The 25,815-nt window shown below is 39.5% G+C and overlaps 2 protein-coding genes across 9 annotated transcripts in view; one reads left to right on the forward strand and one right to left on the reverse strand.

The window, feature by feature from the left end:
- The window catches only part of LOC111875467 (transcription factor IIIB 90 kDa subunit), a 98,992-nt gene that overhangs the window by 48,920 nt on the left and 24,257 nt on the right, over positions 1 to 25,815 (reverse strand). The gene's annotated exons all lie outside the window — the stretch shown is intronic.
- The window catches only part of LOC111875468 (BTB/POZ domain-containing protein 6-B), a 41,614-nt gene that overhangs the window by 9,576 nt on the left and 6,223 nt on the right, over positions 1 to 25,815 (forward strand). For 2 of the 5 annotated variants that reach the window (XM_023871747.2, XM_023871745.2), the window contains 3 exons: positions 13,701 to 13,970; positions 15,308 to 15,455; positions 16,786 to 17,002. In XM_023871747.2, the coding sequence (XP_023727515.1) occupies positions 13,701 to 13,970; positions 15,308 to 15,455; positions 16,786 to 17,002 (635 nt within the window). Of the gene's footprint in view, positions 1 to 12,095; positions 12,284 to 13,700; positions 13,971 to 15,307; positions 15,456 to 16,785; positions 17,003 to 25,815 lie in introns of those variants that run through there. The other 3 variants (XM_023871748.2, XM_023871749.2, XM_023871746.2) reach the window with 3 other exon arrangements.

Here is a 25,815-nt window from a genome sequence, read left to right on the forward strand (position 1 = left end):
CTATCCAATCCATACCATCCCATCCTATCTCTCTAACATCCATTCTAATATTGTCCACCCACCTACGCCTTGGTCTTCCCTGTGGTCTATTTCCTTCTAGCTTTCCCATAAATATCTTATACGAATTCCTCGTCTCCCCCATTCATGCTACATGACCTGCCCACCTCATCCTCCTTGACTCGATCATTCTAATTATACTTGGAGAAGAGTATAAGTTATGAAGCTCCTCATTATGCAGTAATTTAATTTAATTTGTAATTAATTTGTAATACATCCTGAACCCCCCAAAAGAATGAAACTTGTGTCCTAAACACGTGTGCGAATGTTGCACGAACTGCCTCAGGTCCATTCAGTTATCATACCACACGTGCTGGGTTGTTCTCCTTCAGCCGAACCTTGGACGAGCTACGTACTTCACGAGGTTACGTTCAGGGCTTGAAACAGCACAGAAGGCAACAACAAATGACTAGATCCTAAAGGATTCCGACGATTGTGTATAATACACAGAATTACTGGGTTTTCGGACTTTGTCGATCGTCCGGCATTCTAGAAACTAGAAAACACGACGTTTAGGAAACTGGAACTGTTTCCATCCTCAGGCGATGGTGGGGGGAAGACACCTGCTCTGTTTGGTCCCTCAGGGATAGGATTCTTTTTTCTGTGGCGCTACAGCCCCAATTTGGGCCTAGGCCTACCTCCATGAAACTCTCCGTTTCACTTCAGTTTACTAGATCTTACACATTCGGTAGGACTCCTTGGGCGAGTGATCAGCTCGTCGCAAGGACTCTACCTGTAGACAAACACAGAAAAACGCACATAAACATCCATGCCCTGAGATTCGAACCCACGATTCCGGCTTCGGCTTCCGGCGAAGACAGTGCATGCCTTAGACCGCTCGGCTACCGTGACCCTCTCAGGGATAGGATACACTAGCTAAATATAAGTTCTTTATCCGTGACATCCATCGCGGAATGCTTAGATCACCTCTCTGAGTTCAACGGCTTCAAGTTCAGGTGATCACGAACAACCGCCTGCTCTAGAACTGATTAAACAATCGTGAGGCTTCTTCGGGTATTAATGTCCTCCGGATTAGCCACAAGCCTACCACAAAATGTACAAGTTTACGTGTTCTCGCAGATTATCAGGGGGCCGACGACCCCTGCCGGCTATCGCTCGCCAACCCCAGCAAGATTCCAAAATTATACTGAATGATAGGATTTAGTATATAATACTACAGAATTAATAGATTTCAAGGCGTGAGACTAAAGGTCACGCATATTTATGTCTGAAAAACTTTACTGTTTTATTTCTAATAATACACTATATGTTTCGACCGTAAACTGTCATCATCAGCTGATATATACAAATCAGTTTCAAATACCTATACAGTAAGTGAAAATTTGTTTAACTAGTACACGCTTACACAAAAGTGGAATTATGAATTCGGTTAGACAAGAATTAACGAATGTTCACATATTGTGTGCTTTTGTTTACGCGCAGTTCTTTCATTTACGCATGCGTGGTGCCCCTTTCACTGTCATGCGCTCTCCGCTACCGTGCATGCTCTCCGCTGGTGGCAATGTCACAATCTTACCCAGAGGAGCACGAGAGAAATATAAAAATAAATATAATTTGTTTTTGTCCTTGTGTCTAAGCACCACGCCAGGAAAACGCGTAAGGAAGTTCACTTTTAACCTAGCAACTAAACAAAAGATATTAGTCAGCTTAACTCTCCAGCCGCTTTACCCCTGAGGAAACAATCTCAATGGGTAGAAGGCTCGGTTGGTTCCACAACCCGCCTCACCGTAGCGGTGAAAAAAAAATCCTTCACCTGCCGAGAATCGATCCCCGATCATCTCACCCGCAACCAGTCACTTCACTAAGTTAGTGGGGCTGTGATTTACCGAGCAGAAACTAAAAAAATAACAGTTCCAAAATGGAAGGACCTATTTTAGAGCCATGATAAACGAGAACAAGGAACATTATGTCAAGGCGATATCGCCACTGACGTAAAGTGTGGACTTCTAATAACTCTAAAGTATTAGCATAATTCTAATGATCATATGGGAAAAAATAACTCCGTCATCTTCAGTCCGCAAGCGAACTATACCGACCGAGCGACAGCCGCTTTTCAGCGAAGTTAGTGCCAACTTTAGCGGATAGAGGGTGTCGTGTGGTCAGCGTAACGGATCCTCACGGCCGTTAATTTCGGTTTTCCAGACCGGAGCCGCTATTTCCTTGAAACAGCTTCTCAGCTATCCTCACGAGGCTGAGTGAACCCCATTCCAGACCCACTACTTCTCAGAAAATCTGGTAGCGCCGGGAATCGAACCCGGACCTCTGTATCTGTAGGCAGCAACTCTGACCACTAGACCACAGAGGAGGTCGTTGCTTACTAATATGCGGTAGTAAACAACTTGGGTTGTTATTCATTGCCTTTAACACGACATATGGCAAACGAACCCGGCGATCAAGTGGACTACACTCGGGCAAGTCGGAAAGTTTGATGTGTTATTACGTCGGTACACTTCGTTGCTCGTCGCCTCGTTATACGAAATGCTACTGTCATGGTTTACAAACACAATACGTTACACTTCAAATGTCGACAAACAGTTGTGTGAAAATAGTAAGGTACCAAACTGCACCGATTCATATAAACATTCCGCACTTCGCTTGTGCCGAATTATACAACGGACTTAACGAATTCTGTTACACTTCAAAGGATGACATACAGCGAAATGTGCCAGCATAAGGAGGCGCCGTTGTTACTATGTCTACAGAGTCAGAAAGAGCTCATGACATGAAAATTCTGACAACTTTAAAAGTCGTCGGATAGAGCACACAGAAATAAACTGACCATTCCCCTGTCCAGCAAATGCCAGTTTTCAAGCAAAGTATTGTATTGTAGCGTAATACTGTGACGATGGAGCAATAATAAAATTACAGTACTGCAACATAAGCTTGTGGCAGCATGCAAGTTAATTTAACTAACGACGCCAGTTTCCTCTAACTAACCCCGTCTGAATTAAAATACCAGTAAAACAAAATACAGAAAAGTTGTATAATTCTCCTTTGCTCGAAACTCAATAAGCTACTATATAATTACATAAAATGCTTAAGTTAGCAAACATATCAAATTATGGGGAATATTTTTTCCTCGAAACAGTACTCTCACTACTCCAGATGCTACGAGGTGCTATTATATTTATTTTCGAAAACGTAAAAGGAAAGAAGTAGAAAAATCTCCACACGCTTCCCATGTTTTAATTTGCTTAATGGGGGGTGGAGTCCAACTGGGTCTACTCGGCACGGCGGCCACTGATTGGCCTACTGTAGCCTGTTCCGGGTGATTATGATGATGGAGAATTTGATGGAATGAAGATTGGCATGGGAAACCAAAGTACTCGGAGAAAACCTGCCCCAGCGCCAGTTTGTCCACCACAAATCCCAACTGACCAGACCCGGAATTGAAACCGGGCCGCCGCGGTGGGAAGCCAGCGACTAACCGCTTGAGCTACGGCGCGGCCTACACTGCCCATCTAATCCTGCCCAAACCTGTTTCAGTATTGTCGCGACCCCAGTCGTCGGCTACGCAAGCACTGCAGCAAAAGTCTATAACACATGGGGGGGGGGGAACTAAACATTAATGTTATTACCAGGGCCCGGATTTTGATGACCTGAAAATATTTAAGAAATGACCTATAAATTGACCGAAAAAATCCAGAAAAATTACCTAAAATATGACCCAAAAATGTAATATGCAGGGCCCGGATTTTGATGACCGGAAAATATTTAAAAAATGACCTATAAAATGACCGAAGAAATCCAGAAAAAAATACCTAAAATATGACCCAAAAATGTAATATGCAGGGTCCGCATTTTGATGACCTCAAAATATTTAAAAAAACGATCTATAAAAGACAGAAAAAATCCAGAAAAATGACCTAAAGGAGAAAAGAAAGAACATTTCGCTTCCATATTATTCACATTTCAGGAAACATATGAAGAAAAATTCCCTAAAATGGCCAAAAATGACAAGAAATACCCTTAAAAGTCCAAAAATTTACCAAAAAATGACCTTAAACCTAAAAATGTCAAAAAATGACAAAAATACCTATAAAATTTACATTTCTGTCACCAGCAGCTCATATCCGAGATTTGTATATTTAAGAGCATCGCATAGGATACAAGGAAAAAAAGATGACATGTCATCAAAATCCGGGCCCTGGTAATTACTTACAATTGGTGGCACAAACAGCCTGTATTTAAATTCTGGCAACAACAGAAATAAACATAAACATAATCTCGATGAGTACAGACTGTTAATTGTTATTTTAAAAAGCCGAGTTCTTCTGCTGGGCCTGTACAGACGCAACAGTGGTCCGGTCTTGAATATGAAGGTCACGTGAAAGCAAATGCAGAATGAAGATGGGCCGATCATGCAGCGTTGTAAAGTCGTTTTTACACATCCAAGTGGCTTACCTTCAAATCACTTAGCAAGATAAATTTTCAACGGTATGAAGTCTTTTCTGCCGATGTTTACAGAACTACAGTGTGCTAAACTTGAGAAATATGAATTTAGAATGGGCATAACTCGATCGCAACCGATTTCGGGCATTATTGCATTACCTACTATATGACCAGCACAAACAGAAAACAGAAAGACCAGCCTCGGATCACACTGGACCCGGGTTACGGGCCTAAGATTCGAGTTATTAGGCAATGCAAGCCGGAAGGTCGCGGGTTCAAGTCCCGATGAGGTCATTGGATTTTTTTTCAATTGACCTAATCCTTCCAGCTGCACTATGGCCCTAGGGTTCAATCAGCCTCTAACAGAAATGAGTACCAGGAATTAATTAAATAGTTTCCCTGGGGAGAAAAGCGCGGCCGGCGCGTAAGGCTGACAACCTTACCGCCATCTTTGAACCGACTGTCTAGATAATGTGGGACCCTCAACGTCTCACAACCCTATGGGTCTTCACGGCCTGGTACAGGGATAGCTTTACTTACTGAGTAAAAAAGATTTCTAATTTGAGACATCAGATAAAAGTATAACTTTCCGTGAGTTGAGTGGGTGCGTACGGTAGCCATAAATGTGTAGGGGTCGTATCAGATGGCAGCATGGAACTCTTTATTACGAAACACCCTTTTCTCACATACATTCTAATCCTCGACAACAAAGAAGTTAGGCGCCGTGGCAGGCGATTGTAGGTACTGGCCTACAGATGCTAGCTCGACAGCTGTAAACAAATGTGTTGATACAGGTCATGGCATCTATATCTCACCAATTCTCATCAGTTCATTAATCACACTTGTTTTAACACCTTCCACGCTCTTTTCAGACTTCCAGCGAAAGTGTCTGTCATATATCATAAGATTCGGACATCGAACCACGAATACTATACGCTCTAACCATGGAAAACCAATGAACACGCAGTATGCCCGCCGTGTGAAATGCACGCGAATGGGAAATAGAACAACCTTCTTACGAAACTTCCTGCTCAGGGCCCTTCACCTTTTATTCGAAGAGTTGCTAATGACTACCAGTTTGTAAGGAGATTATTTCACTACCCGCTCGGGCTATTTCCTTGTTAGTTATCTATCTATGGTTTTACATCCCTTTTGTTGGACGTTGGCCGCTTTTCAGTTTCTTGATCTTTTACACAGTCGGTAGGGTTCCTTGGACAGGATATCAGCCCATAGCAAGGCCGCTACCTAAACACAAGACAGCACAAACACAGAATAAACGCAGACATCCATGCCTCAAATGGGATTCGAGCCCACGATCCTAGCGTTCGAGCGGGCAAAGACAGTTCATACTTTTTTTTAATTCGCTTAGTGGGGGGGTGGAGTCCAACTGGGTCCACTTGGCACGGCGGCCACTGATTGGCCCATTGTGCCTGCCCCGGGTGATGATGATGGAGAATTTGGTGGAATGAAGATTGGCAGGGGAAACCGAAGTACTCGGAGAAAACCCGCCCCAGCGCTACCTTGTCCACCACAAATCCCACTTGACCAGACCCGGGATGGAACCCGGGCCGCCGCGGTGGGAAGCCAGCGACTAACCACTTGAGCTATGGCGCGGCCTCCAGTTCATACCTTAGACCGGGCGGCCACTGTGATCGGCAGTTAATGCACCTACAGGGCAATATGTCGACATGCTTCAGCATTCCACCAACTGGGACACACAAAAAAAAAACAGTAGCTGAGTAACAATCCAATCCAAGAAAAGGCAATGCGGTGATACGTGTATATCAAGACCAACAGCGAGCTTGATAATTCAGTCGGTATAGAGTCCAGACTTAGGACTGGACAATCAAGGAATCGGAGTTCGATTTCCGGTGGAGTCAAATTTGTCTTTCGTCCACATAATCCAAACGGGTCATGGCACCCACACAGTCTCCCATCCAATGGTATCAGTGTTCTTTCCTTTGGTAAGGCGGCTGGAGCGTGACGCTGACCACTCATCTCCATTTCGTGAAGCTCTACCCTTCAGTCGTCCATATGTTTCCATGGCGTGATAACTACAGTCAACTTTACGTTTGCCTTTAACAGATTGCAGAAATGGGAATTCGCTTCACGTAAACGAAATGTAGTGAAGTTGCGAAAGGTGGAATTAGGAGGAATACTGCGGCCCCTATCGAACACGGTTAAAACTGGTATAAACTTATTACACATTAAGAAGTGTAACTGTAGACAGGCGTTGTAAGATATATATATATATATAGATATATGTAGATGAAAGTTCTCAAGGTTCATATGGGGACTCGTAGCACCTACAGAGCGACCGAGCATACAACCACAGACATAAAATTTGTATCCGAAATCATTAATCGCTAATGCCAAGAAGAAGATCAAAACCCGAATATCGGATGCTCTAATTGCCAGAAGTCGTAAACAGAAAGACGACTGCTACATGCCGCAGCAATAATAATTTGCTGCATTGCAGAAAGTAGAAATCCCCTATTACAGTCCTACAATCAAAGGTCTTTGACATATGTGAATATTCAATTAGAACGCCCAAAGCATTCATCCAGCAAAAGCTGACTACTGTTCCGCGGCAGATTATGTTGTAACGGTTTCTCTCAAGCAGATATCCAGGCAGACCACCACCGCGCAGCACCACCACCAGTTCGCCAGTTCCAGTTTACAAATTCTTTATCCATATTTCCTTTGGTACTCCAACTTCTTACACGATGCTTATGTGGACTGAGAATGAAAGGCTGTTGGGATATTGTGATGCGAATCTAATTAAGTGTATGGGCCCACAGTCCTTTTTTCAAAAACTGACAGTTGCTCGTCTAGTCAAGAAATTCCCCAATTTTATGTAATCCAAATGTTCATAAGAACCTGCCACAGTTTCCTATCCTCAGCCAGATTAATCCAGTTCATATTTTCCCATCCTATGCCTTCTTTTAATATTATACTACCTTCTAGGATTATGTATTTTTGATGGTTTTTCGTATAGGTTTCCGTATCATAACTTTTAATGCATTTCTTTTCTCCCTCATGTGTATTACATGCTTTGTTCACCTCATCCACCTCATTGATCATCTTAATAATTTTTGACGAGAGTTAGAAATTATGAAGCTCCTCATTATGCGTTTTTCTACAGTCTCCTGTTACTTGCACCCTCCTAGGTCTAAATATTCTCCTCAGCACCGTTTTAAAACACCCTCAGTCTATGTATTAAGGCGAGACACCGAGTTTCATACTCACAAAAAAAAAATTGCAAAATTAAGACATATTTTCATCTTCGGGTTTTAAACGAGAAGGCAAACGATTCTGAACTGAATACCAGCAAACATTCTCCGAATTTAATCTGCTCCTAAGTATTATGACATAGATGCCATGATATTTCAGTCATAAAGTTTGAAAGTAAGAGACCACAGGCATACCTAGACGAAGATTCAAGGATATTATTAAAATGGTTCTTAAAGAAACATCATGGGATATTGTTGACTGGATACATATGACTCAGGCAGGAACCTGTGGCAGGCTCTTCTCAACACGGTAATGAACCTTCGGGTTCAATAAAATTCTGGGAATTGTTGGACCACCTCAACTATAACTGGCTTCTTAAGCACGACTCCGCTCCATGGAGTTGGTCAGTTATCGTTCTCCGACTTAAATTCCTGAAAAATACATCCGACGGTTCGGACAAGCAGACACCCTCCTCTGCGAGTTCACCTAGTACAAAAAACGCACGAGAAGACAATTTTTCTTGAATTTCGTCACAACCGGACAGTTCCTGGGCGGGCACGCCTGGCAAGCAAATGCTGCATGTCAATGCTTCGTTTTTAATCACGTGCTACGGACTTCATACTTCTAAGCACACGATTCCTCTGGAAAGGTCCTGACGTAAGATGAAATTGACATTCTTTTACGACATGGTAGGAATACTATCAAACACAACTGCACAAACATATGCTATGATTCTCGCCAATTCTGTTGCGGAAGGTCCGTGGAAAGAAAATAAATCACTTCAAGAGGAACAGTGAACAGTCGATGAACACGAACTAAGAAGAGATCTAACTTCTGGGATATAATGCCGTGTAGTCCGTTGGAAGTCGACCGACGTTTCGGAGCAGTATGTTGCCTCCATCTTCAGGATCGGGGAATAAGCAAAGCAAAAAAGCAGCGTGAAAGCAGGTGTCAAGCTGCTTGCCACCTGTCACTCTGAAGATTGAGGCGACATACTCCTCCGAAACATTGGTTGACTTTCAACGGACTATGCGGTGTTATACGAGTATCCCACACGATAGAACTCTTCATAACCACCGCTGCCAGAACCTAAAATCCTATAACATTAATTAGGTTTTGTTGTTGTGATTCTTGAAATAAGCTTTTGTCCTTCCACGATGAGCCTTTTATACCCAACGCCGCGGCGCAGTGGTAAGTATCCCTACTTTATATTTTGAAGGTATCGGGTTCGAATCTCGATCGACTGACGATTTTCGTGTTTATCTTTACTAACTGGGAACGGAACAGAAATCTCTTTATCATGCCGTAAATATTTTGGATGTTGGTAGCGAGGTGAAGCCTGAACCAGTAACGTCAACCCCCTAAATATACAATCATCGCCCACGTGTTCATACATGAGGACGGACCACATAACTGTGGACACATTACGAACTAAGAGGGTGGTTCAAACTTGACATGGCTTTATTTCTTTTCCTGAATACGTGGGCACCGAAAAAAAATTTTCTATGTACAGTTGGTGGCAACATTACACTCACTGCCTTGCAGTTGGCAATGCGCCCCGCTTCTATGTATTACAATAGCGTCAGACCTCGTCATTCTCAGCACAGAACAGCGCTGTATCATCAAATTCCTAGTGTAAGAGAAAGTAAAACGAGGATAAATTCTTCGTAGGTTAAAAACAAAGCACCAGGAAGAGACCCCGTCACGTACAAATATTTGATTGGTACAATAAGTTTTCTGAAGGCCGTAAAGAAGTCTCCAACATAACACACGTTTGGAAAACAAGACAAGGGAATCAGATTGAGTGATTCGTGTCGATTTCCTTTCACATGCTGCATGAATTAATTCACATTGTTAGAGTAACTTGCTTCGCAACGATGTGCACCAAGCGATTAGGAAAAGAAGACCTGGGTAACTGGCAAAGGAAATTATGCTACTGCAGGACAACGCTAGTCCATGTACCTCAGATTTCAAGTAAGCGACACTAGCAAAAATGGCCTGGGAACGCATCACTCTTCTTACAGCGCTGATTAACACCAGCAATTTTCATGTCTGAACCAATGAGGGCGCATAAGGGAGGACCGAAATGTCAAATTGATAATGAATCGAAACGCGGTGTCCTGAACTGGCTAAGCAGTCAGGATAAAACCTTTTATGCTCCTGGCATCAGTAACTTGCACCTGGACGGTGGAAACAAAAAGAATGGGTGAAAAGGTAGAAGATTTTGAAAAGGTGTGCGACTTTGTCAAGTATACTCTTTTAGTAAACAAATGAAGTCAAGAAAGCAGTTTTCTGGGATGTGGCACCGTGTAGATGTGGTGTTAACCGAAACACAGTCACAGTCAACGCCTTGAAAACCTCAAATCTTACAAAATGAAGTCAAGGTCAACCTTTAACCTCCTACGTGAATCCTATCAGATTAGCCGGAACTAATAAATTTATGATACATCTGATTTTTGCTTTTCCGTGTGTATTCTTCGGATTTTTAAAGAAATTGCAGCTCAAAATTATCTCCAAAAACCTTCAAAAGTTTAACATCAAACGGCTTCACTTCAACACCACGCTATGACACTATACTGCAACATCCCACTGCGTCGTAATTTAACTGGTATCGCTCCGACTGTCCTCTGTAAGCAATACTCCAGTGACACTGCTCACTTGTGTGATTTGTATTAATCATTCACACGATCATCACTACATACTGGATACTGCGAAGTTTTGTTTTTACGTTGTAAGACCCACAGTTGCCTATGTTGCCACTGAATGGTGGCCCAGAGTTAAACTCAAAACAAGCCAGGCAGAACTCAACTTCTGTTTGACGATGCCTGACGATTAGTATATTGCGGACAATATGAACTTGTTTTTCTAGTTCCTCTTTTATTTCATCCGTGGCTACTGAGTCATGTAGATTTCGTATTACTACTATATAGGCCCATTCTTCTATGATCTGGTATGTATGATGTCCCGTTTTTTCTTGCTGGAGCTGTCTGATTAATTTCCAATAGGATTCTGATGTGGTCACATTGATTTTTATCGTTTCATTTGAGAGTGCTTTGCAGTAATACTGTTCTTCTATCGTTGCAGGTAGGTGTTTTACCATTTCACAGTAGTTTGTTACGTGTGTTGGTTGAGGGGCTATGCTACAAGCCGGAAGGTCATGGGTTCGGGTCCCGATGAGGTCATTGGACTTTTTCAGTTGACCTAATCCTTCCAGACGCACTAGACCCTGGGGTTTACTCAGCCTCTAACAGAAATGAGTACCAGGAATTAATTAAAATAATTTTCCTGGGGAGTAAAGCGCGGCCGGCGCGTAAGGCTTACAACCTTACCGCCATCTTCGAGCCGATTGTCTAGAATCTAGATAGTGTGGGACCCTCAACGTCTCACAACCCTATGGGCCTTCACGGCCTGGTACACGGATTGGTTGTTTATTTTTAGTGTTTGTTGCCGTTTCATTTGTCCCATTTGTTTGCATATCCTCGTCTGAGAGCCGTGAGAGCTCTTCATATCTGTTTTGAGTATTAAAGAGAAAAGAATTTCCTTCCATTGTTGTTTCTGGGGTTTGGTTAGATCTTTTCCTTTTCTTTACCTATTGCCAAGTGTAGTTTGTTCTTATTTCTGGCTCATCTTGGGTGTTATTTTTGTTATTGCTTGTTGATGGGGTTTGTTCCAAAGGCATCATATCATTTTGTAGCTGCTCTGTTGAAACTGGTATGGTGGTACTGGGACTGTGAACTGCTGTTCCATTACCCCTTGCTGAGGGTCTATATTACAACCCAGTCCCGGAGCTGTCCACATGCCGGCCACCTCACAGAGAGGTAGTTTATCAGTTGTTTTTTTTTTCTGCAGTTTCAGTAAAAACAAAATTAATTATTACATTCTAACACAACACTAAGTCTTCCCAGTCCTCTTTCACTATTGGTTGCTAGGTTATCGCTCTCAACAATTGTTACAACTGTATAACGTTTTCTCTAGGCGTATCATGGTAACGAATCACCAGCTTATGTATTCATGTATCCTGGGGTGCCCCTGGCCCTCGGGCGGGAGTTACTCCAATTATTGGCCGCGCCATATCTCAAGCGGTTAGTCGCTGGCTTCCCACCGCGGCGGCCCGGGTTCGATCGCGGGGTCTGGTCAAGTGAGATTTGTGGTGAACAAAGTGGCGCCGGGGCAGGTTTTCTCCGAGTATTTCGGTTTCCCCTGCCAATCTTCATTGCACCAATTGCTCCACAATCAGCCTCACCTATCATCTTGGGCTAGTACAATAGGCCGCAGTACAAAGGACTTAGTCCCGCCCCACTAGCAACACACAAAAAAATAATACTCCAGTTATTACGGATTAAATATCCTAGCAACATTCAAATTGTCCGCTCTCACGTCAAGTGTTTTCTATCGACCTTCGGCGAGTTTTCAAAATGGCTGCTGCATAGTAAACGTATATGTTTGTTGGAGGTGTTATTTCTGTTAAACAAAGTGTTTCACGCTATGGCTATGTCAAATCTTTACTCTAAAATTGCACCTAAACCCGTGAAAAGGCTTCAAGATATATCAGTTTCCCAAACGAATGCTTGGGTGAATGGTAAGCTATTTTTAAAATGTAGTTTTATTTCGTCCAGCTGCAACAGCTTTCTAAATTGCATTGAGGTGCATTAGACAGTGCTTCCTTGAGAGATGACACAGATTGGCAGATTTAATTTCTTTGCGTAACACTATGTAAACACGGTTTCTTAATATTATTAATTTACTCTAAAATATTTCGCAACAAACACTTGTTTACGTTTCGTAACACTTTGCCCTATCCCTGTCACCGGGATGAGCAGTCAGCTTAATGAAGAAAGGACGTATATGCTGCTATTCCCTCATGCACTGTGTATGACCTGTATGTAAACAGTATATATTGTAATGTATGTAAACTACATGAGTAAGAACAGCGGGAACCGACTTCTGTACAGAAGGGACCATATATGGTTCAGTCATGTTTTACTTTAATAATCTTGCATGGCATGTATGTTGCATCAATGTACAGTCAATTTATCATTTTTTATACTGCAGTATATTTAGACCAAAATGTTGAATCTCTGTGTGAGTAAAGTCCAGATTCATTACTGCCATCATGTATCTGATTCTTTAAAAACATCAAGACTGGGTGGCCAAGTAGTTAATTCTCTCCTCTCTATCCCCCCCCCAAAAGTTCAAAGGTCACAGTACATGCACTAATGTGAATACTGAAGGAAGTATTAATAGTGTCACTTATGCTATAAGCCAATGTTGTGTATTGGATGAGTCCAAGGACCTGACGAAAGGACAAGACATTTCATGTATTATGAGCATGACCATATCAGAATATGCATCTTTAAGCTAAATTTTGCAATCTTATTCTAAAAACTTAATAGTGCAGGATTGGCTGTCATTCATATTCAGTTGTTTAATAATGACAGAAATGGTATTTTTGCTACAACACATTTTGTTACTTTGTCATTTAATTCCATTGAATAAAGCCTGTATGTGTGTAATATTATTTAATACCAATTCCAAAATTCCAGTTCTTTCCAAATTTTAGAAAATATTCCTCAAATAATTTCCCTTTTCATTCTTCTGTATATATGCAAGAAAAATCCTGAGACCAAACATGTTCTCAAGCTCAATAAACAAAAGAAAATTTTCTTTATTTTGGAATTCTTTTAATATACTCTGCAATTAGAATCTTCCCAGTTCTCCCACCTTTAACAAAAGGAACACAAGCATTCATGAAACTGTAATGGTTTCATGTTGGAAATCTACATAACATATCAGTAGTGCTGTATAATTAAATAAAAATAATAATGGCAAGCATAGTAAAAGTTTGAAGGAAGCCGTCTTCTGAGATGTGGCGCCGTATAGATATCTACACATTGTCACATCCCAGAAGACGGCTTTCTTCATAGTTACAGCCGTGAAAACCTCAAATCTTTCATAATAAGTTTCACATATTTATTGTCCTTGCTCCTCTGTTGCAGCAGAAACTCCCAACAATGGTGGTCTATCACTGTCTCCACCTCACAGCATCTCACAACGGGAGACCATGCAGATCACACAGCCTGCTAGTGCCCCCACATCCCCTCTCGCATCTCCTAACTTAACAAGTACATCCTTCAATCTGTCGTGTCCTGGCCAGTCTACTGTAGACCCTAACTGGCAAGCCTCTAAACCGACTGTTAGAGAAAGGAATGCTGCGATGTTCAATAATGAACTTATGGCTGACATTCGCTTCATTGTAGGAAGCCCAGGTACACATCACATTAAACTACATGATATTTTTAGGAATGATTCTTTCTCCAGTTTTTCAGTGACCACCATGCCCTGAAGATGTGAGACAGAATTTTGCATTTCATAATATTCCAACAGTCAATTAATATGAAAACTTAAGATATTCCCCATTTTGTAATGACAGGAATGAGATTCCTATGATTATATGCATCTTCATTCATCTCTTGTGCATGACCCAATAAATTCTGTCAAGTGAAACATGTTCCTATATTGTAAACTGGAGAAGTGTATTTCCCTCACATAGACAATGCCTGAATGAAGCAAATTGCTGTATCACATATTAAACAGGTCATTCAACTGAATCTATGATCTCATAAGCCTACTTCCTTTCCTTAAAAAATGAAATGACTAAAAATTAGTTTTGTAAATATATACAGTAAGGGGCTCGTGTTAGTATAGCTGGTTGAGGCACTATGCTACAAGCTGGAAGGTTGTGGGTTCGAGTCCCGATGATGTGTATTTGTTCAACTGACCTAATCCTTCCAGCTGCACTATGGTCCTCGGGTCAACTCAGCCTCTAACAGAAATGAGTACCAGGAATCTTCCTGGGGGGTAAAGGGTGGCCAGTGCGTAAGGCTGACAACCTTACTGCCATCTATGAGCCAATTGTGTAGACAGAATGTTGAAGCCTTGACGTCTCACAACCCTACGGGCCTCCAGGGCCTGTTACAGGGATGGCTTTACCTTACTAGTAATTAAAGCGGCCTCCGTAGTCTAGGGGTAATGTTCCCACCTCATGACTCAAGGTATGCAGGTTCAAACCCGGCTGAGGTCATGGAATTTTTAAGGGCGGAAAAATTCAGGGAACAAGTCCTCCGGGAGGGACTTTAAGCCGTGGGTCCCGTGTCGTAGCTTTACGGCACGTAAAAGAACCTCATGTCCCAAGGGGACCACTGAGCCAAATTGATCGGACATTTCCCGCCCAACAGTAGTCTCTAACGCCTCTGATAGATGGGGGAAGCATCGAGAGATACCGCTGAGCCAGTAGAGGCCGAACTCGCTGGCTGAGTCGGGACTGATGGCACGCACCAGTATCGGTAGGGTATAGAGACTGGTAGAATATCACAGAGGGGACGTACAATAGACCACTGGTCGCGGTGCATGGGGAAACCCTTCCCTCCAATAATAATAATAATAATAATAATAATAATAATACTAGTAATTAACAGTGGCAAGTTCATTGATTCTGTTTTCCAGTTTGTGTAGTCCATATAGTACCCTACGTACATTCATACATTTTAATTAATAACCATCTCAGTGCTTGGTTTCATTACAGATGTAAAACATTCTATTACAGGTCATACTCAGTCTATACCAGCACATAAGTATGTGTTGGCTACAGGGAGCTCTGTATTTTATGCAATGTTCTATGGTGGTTTGGCAGAAAACAAGGAAGAAATTGAGGTCCCTGATGTTGAACCATCAGCTTTTCTGACTCTTCTGAAGTAAGTAATGCCATAATCTTATAAGAAGCATGCAGAATAAAGTTGCCTGTCTTCATGTTTTATGTGCAAACTTACTGAACATCGGATTTGCACAGTAAGTTACCAGATAACTATTTCTGGCTTGCGTTGGCCTAACACTTTATGTAAAGCTCATATCAAAGTTCCACCAATCTCCTCATAAAGGCTCGTTTTACAAAGAAAATGGCGCATAACAAAGGACAGGTATTATTAGACTGGACAACAGTTACCTGAATTTTTTTTCTCCTCTATTTAATGAACAAGTACGAAGAACAATTTCTGAGTCTGTGCAATGTGATATCTGTAGTTTGGATGGATTTGCAATAATAGGCTTGTATCTGCTATAAATGAATATCAGGGCCAATTAGGTGTGCATAAATGTGGAAAATATGAGTACTCAATTGATATACACTGACTGCTCCCATTTTGCTTGTTTTTGTTTATATATTTATGGTTTAACATAGTTGTCAGTAACTCAGACTATGTATCCAAATGGTAGGGGGATTTGTGACTACTGAATCAGAAAGGATGGGAAGAGAAACTGTTGTGGCCAAATTTAAGGTACTTCCCAACATATGCCGAGAGGAACTGATAAAAAGTGGGAAAACCTTATCAAGGATAGCTGGTATTCAGACCAGAATTTGAATCTGGAACTCCTGAAAGTGAATCAGATGTGCTATTCACTTGACTTTGATAGTCAGTCCTCTCTTCTGTTGATTTGAAAAGCACATAAGACAAGTTTCTGGTTTTAGAACAAGAAGCCTATTAATTAACATAATTCTGAGCCACTTAATAATAAGCTAATAATAACTAATAATAACTANTCAAATTCATATCGTCAGAACATATTTTCTTAAGATCCAGTTTAAATATTCTCCCAATTCCTTAGCCTTCCAAGAACTTTCTGCTCCAGAATTCTATATATGCTTCTTGTTTTCATCATCTGAGCTGTCTGAAATTGCCAACACAATAAACGTGCATGGTTATAGTGGGAAGCCCAGATAAAATGTATTGCTTCTTAAGTGAATGGATTAGAGCCACTTAACTGTCAGTCAGTTATGCATCCTTATGGCTTTCTTGATAAAGTGGAACAAACAATGGGAGTCCCTAAGATACTGACACAAGTGACTGGCAGGCCTAGTAGAGAAAGAACTACAGCTGAAGTTCTCATCTATTTGTTATGCTATAAACAATTTATATGAAACTCTTTACATGTCATATGTTATGGAATGTTCTTAGACTGTTTCAAGTCACAATGCTTAATGGAATATAAATATAGAAGTTTAATTTACTTTTTTTTCCCCCCCCCCAGATATCTTTACTGTGATGAGATTCAGCTGGAAGCTGATACTGTGCTAGCTACACTGTATGTAGCAAAGAAATACATTGTTCCCCATTTGGCAAGGGCATGTGTCAACTACCTGGAAACAAGTCTTACTGCGAAAAATGCCTGCCTCTTGCTGAGTCAGTCAAGATTATTTGAGGAACCAGAGTTAATGCAGAGATGCTGGGAAGTCATTGATGCCCAGGTACGTCTCTCACAGTCGCTGAGTGCTTTACAACTTGACTCAGACTCAGAATCATATCATTTGTTGCACCCTCAGTGTAGTGAAGCTGAGAGGATCATATCATAACATACTTCTATCAGAATGTCTATATCACAAGTACAAAGGTCCAGTATTTTTAATTTCTTTCTCCTTTAACCCTTTCCCGTCATACATCAATATATAATCGACATTGAGTATGTTCTTCCATAGACAAATGTCGATATATGATCGCAAAGTTTCTTTCGCGTTTCTCTGATGATAAGTCAGTCATACATACATCACTACTTGCCCCTGTATACTATGCCACTGCATTCTCCTGCCATCTGGAAGTCATAATTTGAACTACTTGAGGAATGAATGCCATTCATATATTCCTGCATATCAGTGTTAGCAACATGGCTTCGCGTTCTCATACACGTGTGTTGAGAACGAAGAGTCAGTTATTGCCTTGTTAAATGAAGAACTCAATATAGCCCCTGATGATCAGATGGGTTTGGAAAATGTAGGAGAAACTGTGAGTGAAGAATCCAGTGATGAAATGTTGGAAAGTGGAAGTGAAACAAGTGTTATCCATGTTGATGGGTGGGAAGAAGTGACAATGGGGGACAAGAAACCCAAGGCATACACATTTACTAAAAATGCAGGGCCACAATTTAACCTACCAGATGCAGAGCCCATGGATTATTTTAGCTTATTTTTCAGTGACAGACTTTTGAATAACACTGTTATAGAGACAGACAGGAATGCGAGACACAAAATTTAGAACTTATATTGTAAGATGCGCGAAAATCAACCAGCCATATGTCCTGGGGAATGTTTCGAAAGATATCACACACTCAAAAACTTCAAAAAGTTTTAGTGTAGGTCCTATAGTTTATCGGGTTTTTGTTGTTTGTGTACATAGAAGTGTGATAGTTATAAGAAGAAAGAAATATGCATATATTTTATACTAGAGAACAGCAGACAATTTTAGCCAATTAAACACTACTACCTCTCTCAGCACTTGATTGTCATACACCACTACAAGGCAGAGAATTTGTCTTATTGCATTGTGCTGGTAAGTACACATTTTGCTTTTTTCACTCTATGCCCTTGTTGTACCAAAATTTTGAGAAAACAGCTTGCTTAGTGGCTCTGTGGGCATTTAAAATCCAATGATGACCTGGCTGCAGAAATATTTCCAAACGCGATGACCGGAAAGGGTTAATAGTAGTAAACTTTTTATTTTATGAATTTTGACATTGTAAAATAGTTTTCAACTCAGCGAAACAAAATATATTGTACTGAACCATGCAAAGCTTATCTAGTCATCCAAAATTTAAGGCTGTAAAGGAATAGCTGATAGTTATATAATATGAAATTGGTAACCATAGACAAAAGTAATCAAACCGAAAGCAAACAAATGTATTTTGTAACTCTGTTTTGACAGTTTTGCATACCTAAGCTATTCCTGCGCAGTTTAATCCAGACAAATAGGTGGCAATTTTTATGTGTGTCATTCCTTTATTGATATCATGGTTTAATAATACCGGTGGTTAAATGAGGAAGGTGGTGTTTGTAAGCCTGAATGTGAGTAGTAGAACTTCATTAACCTAATGTGTGGCAATGTCAGATAAGATGTAACAGGAAATGTAGTCTGCACTTGACAATAACATGTGTTGTCTGTGAAGTTTTTTATTGAGCCTAGTATTTGTTTTCACTTATTCACAGATGGCCAGGAGGTAGCCTTTCTATATCGTTTAGCTAGCTTGTGATAGTTGTTTACTGTTGCTGTATAGCTTCTCTGTATTTTCTATTCTTCTAATATCCTAGAAAATGGTGATCATAAGAGTCATAGTGCTGGTATGAGACCACTCCACATGCACAGCATAGGCAATTTGAAAGCCCACACAAGGGGTTAATGCAGAACTAATACATATTAAAATTAGCAGTGTTTTAATTTTGTGGATGGCCTAATTCAGCAAATGAATTCTGACTTGTTAGGAATGTTCCCTCATCCTTGGTGCCATTATGTACATGCCTTTGATGTTACTGATTAACCTTTATGATATTATGTTATCCTACTGGAAACATATCAGAATAAAACCAATTTAGTATTGCATGAGAAACTGAAATAATAGCATGCTCTATTACAGTAATATCAAATATTAGACATCAGATTTATGATAAAACCTAATGGCATTTACTATGTAAAGGGATTACTGTTTTTTATTTGTATCCCTCTCCCCCGCTGTAAAGACAGTCTTTCCTTCACAGATACTGATACTAAACAATTTCTTACAGTTTTCTTGAATGGCATATGTTGATATGTAAAGAGATATTAGAAGAGAATATAGATAATTTGGGGGTAGGGGTTGTATTTGCTATACTGATATTGCATTAACAAGGTTTTACCACTGGAAAAATGAAGAGGCAAATAAATCTTGAAAAGTATACAATACCAAAATATTCAGGTTTTGTCCTAATAATACAAACATGAAACGCCTATTACAGTTGATGAACTACATAGTATATGTGGGATTGTTCATACTTTTAAAACTACTAGTGAATTATAGCAGGAAAAAACATATCGTTAGATTGTTAGGTGTTTTAAGTTCAGTGTGTCAGTTCACATTGTATAATCTGTATTTCATACCAGATGCATCTTGCATAGCTTAGGTCAGTCAGTAGTGGCCAAAATTTTAGGAAGCATGCAAAAATAATCTTCCTGTATTATTAGCCAAGAATTCCCACTATTTCTTAGTACCTTAGATGAATTATACACAGTGCACTAATTACAACCCTTGGGTTCTTATTATCCTTCATCATTTATAGGTTAAGACCCAGGGGTTCTCAAACTTTCTGTGATAACGTGACCCCCAAAAATACATAAACTTAACCCCCTTCCCTTCTGAAGCATGCAGTTCTACACATTGTTGCAAGTCTCTTGTCAGGCAGTACTGTAAGAGCAGAAAACTGAATAACTCTACAACCTCTCTACATATAAAGTATGGTATACAATGCTCCTGTAGTATGAAAAAATTCATAGAATATTTTGCTGGCTGCAGCTACATTAAATCATAGGACTTTCCAAAATTGTATTCCGATACAACTACATTTCAAATGATACTTGAGAACCTGTCGAACGCCCTTAGCGTAGGTTACAACCCTACAGGGAGTTGAGAAACCTTGTCATAACCTATTAAAATCGTTGCTGTATTATGGTGACTTAAAAGGTAAAAAAAAAATTTGTCCCTGTGCATAAGCACCATGCCATGGAGATGATGATCTCTGTGAAACACTTCATATTACACACTTAGTTACTTCTACAGCGACATGCCAACACTAGTAAGAAACCTGCCAAAAATACGGAGGAGAAACTACCAAACAATATATATTAAATAAGATTTTTACAATATAAATTGATTCATTTCTATGATGACTTGAAGGGCACACCATAGCTCAAGCGGTTAGTCGCTGGCTTCCTATGGTTAGTCACTGGGTTCGATCCCAGGCCTGGTCAAGTGGGATTTGTGGTGTACAAGTGGCGCTGGGGCAGGTTTTCTCCGAGTACTTCGGTTTCCCCTGCCAGTCTCCATCGCACCAAATTCTCCATCATCATAATCACCCGGGGCAGGTGCAATAGGCCAATCAGTGGCTACTGTGCCGAGTGAACCCAGCTGAACTCCACCCCCAACTAAGCGAATTAAGAAAAATTTAATGATGACTGAAATAGACAATGGGCATTAGAAAAAGAAACTATCTGGAAGGCAAGGCAGAGACCCAACTTCAAAATATACAGCATAAAACTACAAATAATAGTGTATTCGGTATTATAAACAGGCTGGTCAACTAATTTTATACTTTAATGACTCTTAACAGATTGTGACTCAGACAGTGTACCCAACATGCAAGAATGATTAGCACATTGTAAATGATCCCCTTGATGACATATTTATTAAAGATTACTGTCCACTGGGATGTGATCCTATGCAGTGTGATGGATAGTTGCCAACATTTCACAGCAACTTGCTGGATTTGTCTGTTTACTCTTCTGTCCTGAAGATGGTGGTAGCAGGTTCCCCTGGAACATTGGTAACTGTCTACCACACTACACGGCATCATCTCATATGACAGTAATTTTCAAAGTCACTGCTACGAGAATCTCAAATCTCACAACTTTAAGCTGAAACAAGTAGTTCACAATAATATTTAACCAAAGAACCTGGCACATAACGCTGATAACCTTACTGCCATCTGTGAGCTGATTGCCTAGAAAATGTAGGTGTCTCGATATCTCATAACCCTTTGGGCCTCCATGACCTGTTACAGGGATAACTTTACCTTTAAGAGTTTTAATGCATTGATTATCCTGTGACTAAGTATGCCAGAGTTTGGCCATTACTGAACTGAGATGAATGTGTCTATCAATATGTGTGTGTGTGTGTGCGTGTGTGCTGGTACACGTTTTCTGTGCATGCAAAACTAACATTTTAATTTGTGTGTTGCTTTCTTTTTAGTATAAAACAATAGCCTGTACTTTCACACTGCATTATGTCCATCTTTGATGGGATGCTTTAAATGTAATCATATTTACACTGCCATGTTTATAATGAAATCTTATCCTATTTTTACATAATGTGAATTAAATATCATTGCATTTGGAACCAGAATAATTCCCTTTAAGGCTGTAAACAGTTTCTGATTAAACTAAATATGGGTTGCATCTTCATTTCTTATTTATCACTATCTGTGTACCGATCCTAATAAAATACCAGTCCCTCTTTCTTAAGTCTTGGGAAATGGTGTGTGAATTTCCTGTTGCCTATACGAGCTCCAAATGGTATAAACCAAGCTTGATAATGAATAGAAAACTAAATTTCAGTATTCTAATATGAATATAACGTACAACAGTAAATCTGGATTTATCGTCAGGACATATTAATAAGAATAAAATTATCACTTACATCATGGACTTCAGCTAAGATTTTACAAGATAAGAGAAAGAGTCTGCAGCAAATATAAATTATTTACACATGATGTATAAGCCCATGGACCCTTTTTAATGTTACCTAATACACATTTTCCTGTCTTCATTGATTCACCTATGTTATATCAGTTTATTGTTAAGGTTAGGAGATAGACTGTGAAAGATAAAAGCAATAACTGAGAACATCAAAGGCAGGCCTCTGAATTCCATGTGCATATTCCGTTACTTAAGTAGACTACAATCTGAGATCTGTCTGAAAACTTTTTGTGCCACTCATGCAGGACAGACAGATATCCTTGAGTCAGTATGGGCTCTGTAGATTTGTACTGGTAGAGGGCAAACCAAAAATTGACACGCATTATAGTTACTTTTCAGTACTGTGCAATACCCCAGGTGCCTTAACTTGAAAATTAAGGCTGCCCATATTTACAACTTCATTGTCCCAGTGAACAAACAGCGATAAACAAATATGTATTTAAATGGGGTACAAATTTTTTATACGCACAATGTCCTGTTGCAAGTTTTCATTACAGTGCAATTATAATATGCCTCCATGGAATGAAAAAATACAATAAAATAACTTCACAATGGCCAGTGACACTCATGTTTAACACTTCCAGAAACCCTGCACTACATTATACTTTCAGTCTCCACAAATATATCTCAGACAAGAGATGATGTCCAACTGTGATATAATAAATCTAGCATTGTCATAAACGTGTGAAGAATCGTCATTAGTCTCCACTTTTAGTTTGCAGGTGAAATATTTAATGATCAGTAATTCGTTTTTATGGCATAATCAATTATAAAATAAATGGTAGAGTCCCTTTAAAAAACATGCCCAATGTACTACAGTAAAGTCAAAATTCACACCTAAAAAAACTCCTGCTTTGTATTCAGGAGGTTCCAGGTTCAAATCATACTGACATTTTTCTTGGTATTCCTCAATCTCCAGGCAAATGCCAAAATAATCTGGTGAGCATGTGGTAGCATAGTCAGTTGAGACACTATGCTACAAGCCAGAAGGATGAGGGTTCAAATCCAAATGTCATTGAAATTTTTCAACTGACCTAATCCTTCCAGCTGTACTATGGCCCTGGGGTCAACTCAGCCCCTAACAGAAACGAGTACCAGGAATCTTGCTGGAGGGTAAAGGGCGCGTAAGCCTGACAACATCACCGCCATCTGTGAGCTGATTGTCTATAAACTGTGGAAACCTAGAGACATCTCACAAACCTATGGGCCTTCATTGGATAGATTTATCTTTTTTAATGCCCAAAATTAGATCATGGCCACTGCCTTTCACACAGCCTTTTGAATTCATTATTCACTAGTCATCCTATCTTTTGATATTATATAATCTGAGCTGTTCAAAATGATAAATAGATAAAATTCACAAAAAATTTAGATATGAGTATGAAAAAATCAGGTTGGATAATCTTGTTTTTAACTCCTTTTTTAACTGCATGGCACTGAATGACACAGAAGAATGATAAATTCTGTACATGAAGCAGCTGCTGAACTCTGACAACTGTGGAACTGTAGTAAAGCACTTTGTCCCACTTAACTTTTCATACTTGTGTACCTGGAGAAGTGCATCATACCCTACCGATAAGTTAGAAAATAAAAAGATCATCCAAAGGTAGCAGTTTTCTCTTTTATGTGTAATATTTTTATCAGTATGAATAATTGCACCTGTTAACAATTATACAGGTGATTTTCCTCTGAACAATAAAATATGAAACTGCAGAAAAATGGGACAATATGTGAAATAATTTAACTCTTATTGTAAATCATTCAAAGCAATGTGATGTTATATAGGAACATGAACCCTGTCATTACATATACTCCTTATTTATGTTAAAGTAAATTGCATATCCGGACTTTCGAGACCACCGTAATTTTTATTATGGCATACTGCGAGTTTTTCTTTTCCTGGGGGTGGGTGACATTTTATGTTTAGTCCATTTTTTCCCAAGCCTTACAGTTGCTTGAAATAATAATCTGAACAGTATGGACTATTTATTAAAACAAACAGAGTAAATGCCATTGCAGTTGTAAGTAATTTGTTATGCACTGTCAGAGAAAATCATAAAATCCCTCAGATTATATCAGTTCTTTTTATTATTCATAAATGTTTCTCCCCTCATTACTATGGATAACTGGAATTTGAAATGAGATTAACTGTCACATGCCAGAATTAATATGTACAGCTAGGCATACATGTGAAAGAAAATACATGGCTGCAATATAAACTGTATTTTTATACATAGTTTTTATTTTGGCTGGTATTTGGTTAATGTGTTAGGAGGAGGTATATGTTAATGTAACACAATATCTGCACTGTACTGTGGCCTACCTTATTTTACTACTATGACCTGAATTTAATGGCCCTTAGTTTACCAAAAAGGCTTTTACTTTCAATTCAGTGACATGTTCTGTATGTGGCATGGGGAAGATTCATGATTTCTTACATTATGTAACAATGTGTGGCACAAGCAAAGGCATTTCTGTACAGAAGTCAGTTGCTCTCAACTTGGCCCTTGCAAATTTTAACACCTGTATTCTCAGATTTATCACGGTTGAACCAAATTTGGGGAAGTAAAATTTAAATTTATCTTTCTTTATGTTTTCGCACAAAAAGTGAGTGACAAGTGACAATTACATACTGATACTGGAAATGAACTAGATTTGCAACAATCCAAAAGAATATTATAACAAATTCCAACTCATTTTCATGTAATTCAGCCTCTATATCAAATACATTAGGATATTGTAAAGTATATCATGTATATATGCCTTTATTAGTCAGATTTGTAATCTGATAACCACTGTCTCAAAAAATTGCATATTATGGTAAGGAAAAGTATGTAATATAAAATACTAATTTTATTGATGGATACCACTATCATCTGAAATAGATTTTGTGTTAAGTGGTGATCCATGTTGCCCTGTTTCAGTTGAAATTACAGTTGTTAGTAAAGACTCCCTCTATTCACAATAGTTGGCACTGACTTCACCGACAAGCGGCAGTCACTTGGGCAATATGATTTGCTTGCAGACTAAAAGCCACAGAGCAACATAATATGCTATCCTTAGCTGTGAAGTTCAGTTTTAATATAACCAATTATCTTTATGTAACTAGAAATATGCTGTGACACTGTTTTTTAATTTCTTTAAAAATAAAATTTTCTATAGCAAAGAAAGTGGTGGAGTGAAAGAAATAAATAAGGTGCTAACTTAACTGCAGAATAGATATAGTAATGTTTTCAAACTTCTTAATTTTTTTTTTAATGTCAGTGATTCTAATCCTAATGTCTGATTATTTGGCAGCAGAACCCAAAGGTTCAATGTTCCTTCTACTAAAGGCTGCCACTGGACTCAGTTCTGGCCTAATACCATCCACCTCCGTCACAATCTACTTCCTTGAATCCCCACCATAACTCTGTATCTCATATCCCTATCTGCATCCAGACGCATGAAAAAAAATGCCAAATTACACTGTTATATTTTCAAGAAATGGCTATGTCAAGTGTTGGATAATTGATATAAGACAATACTTTCAGTTGACAGAAGTGCATATGTAATCAAATACCAGTTCTGTACTTTTTCTCCATTTGTAATTCAGAGAGGAATGTAAGTATGCTCACTGACAGATAAAATAAAATTCTACATACTAGTGAAATGTTTTAAAAAGTAGTGTAAAGTTGATTATCAAAACTCAATACAGTTACTATTCATGATACGTATGTAATGGCCATCTTGTAGTGCACTCAATTTCATATGTCGCTTCTTACTACATGTTTCGGCAACATAGTGCCATCTT

The sequence above is a fragment of the Cryptotermes secundus genome, unplaced genomic scaffold (genome assembly GCF_002891405.2).
Source record: "Cryptotermes secundus unplaced genomic scaffold, Csec_1.0 scaffold304, whole genome shotgun sequence".
Classification (NCBI taxonomy): Eukaryota; Metazoa; Arthropoda; class Insecta; order Blattodea; family Kalotermitidae; genus Cryptotermes; species Cryptotermes secundus.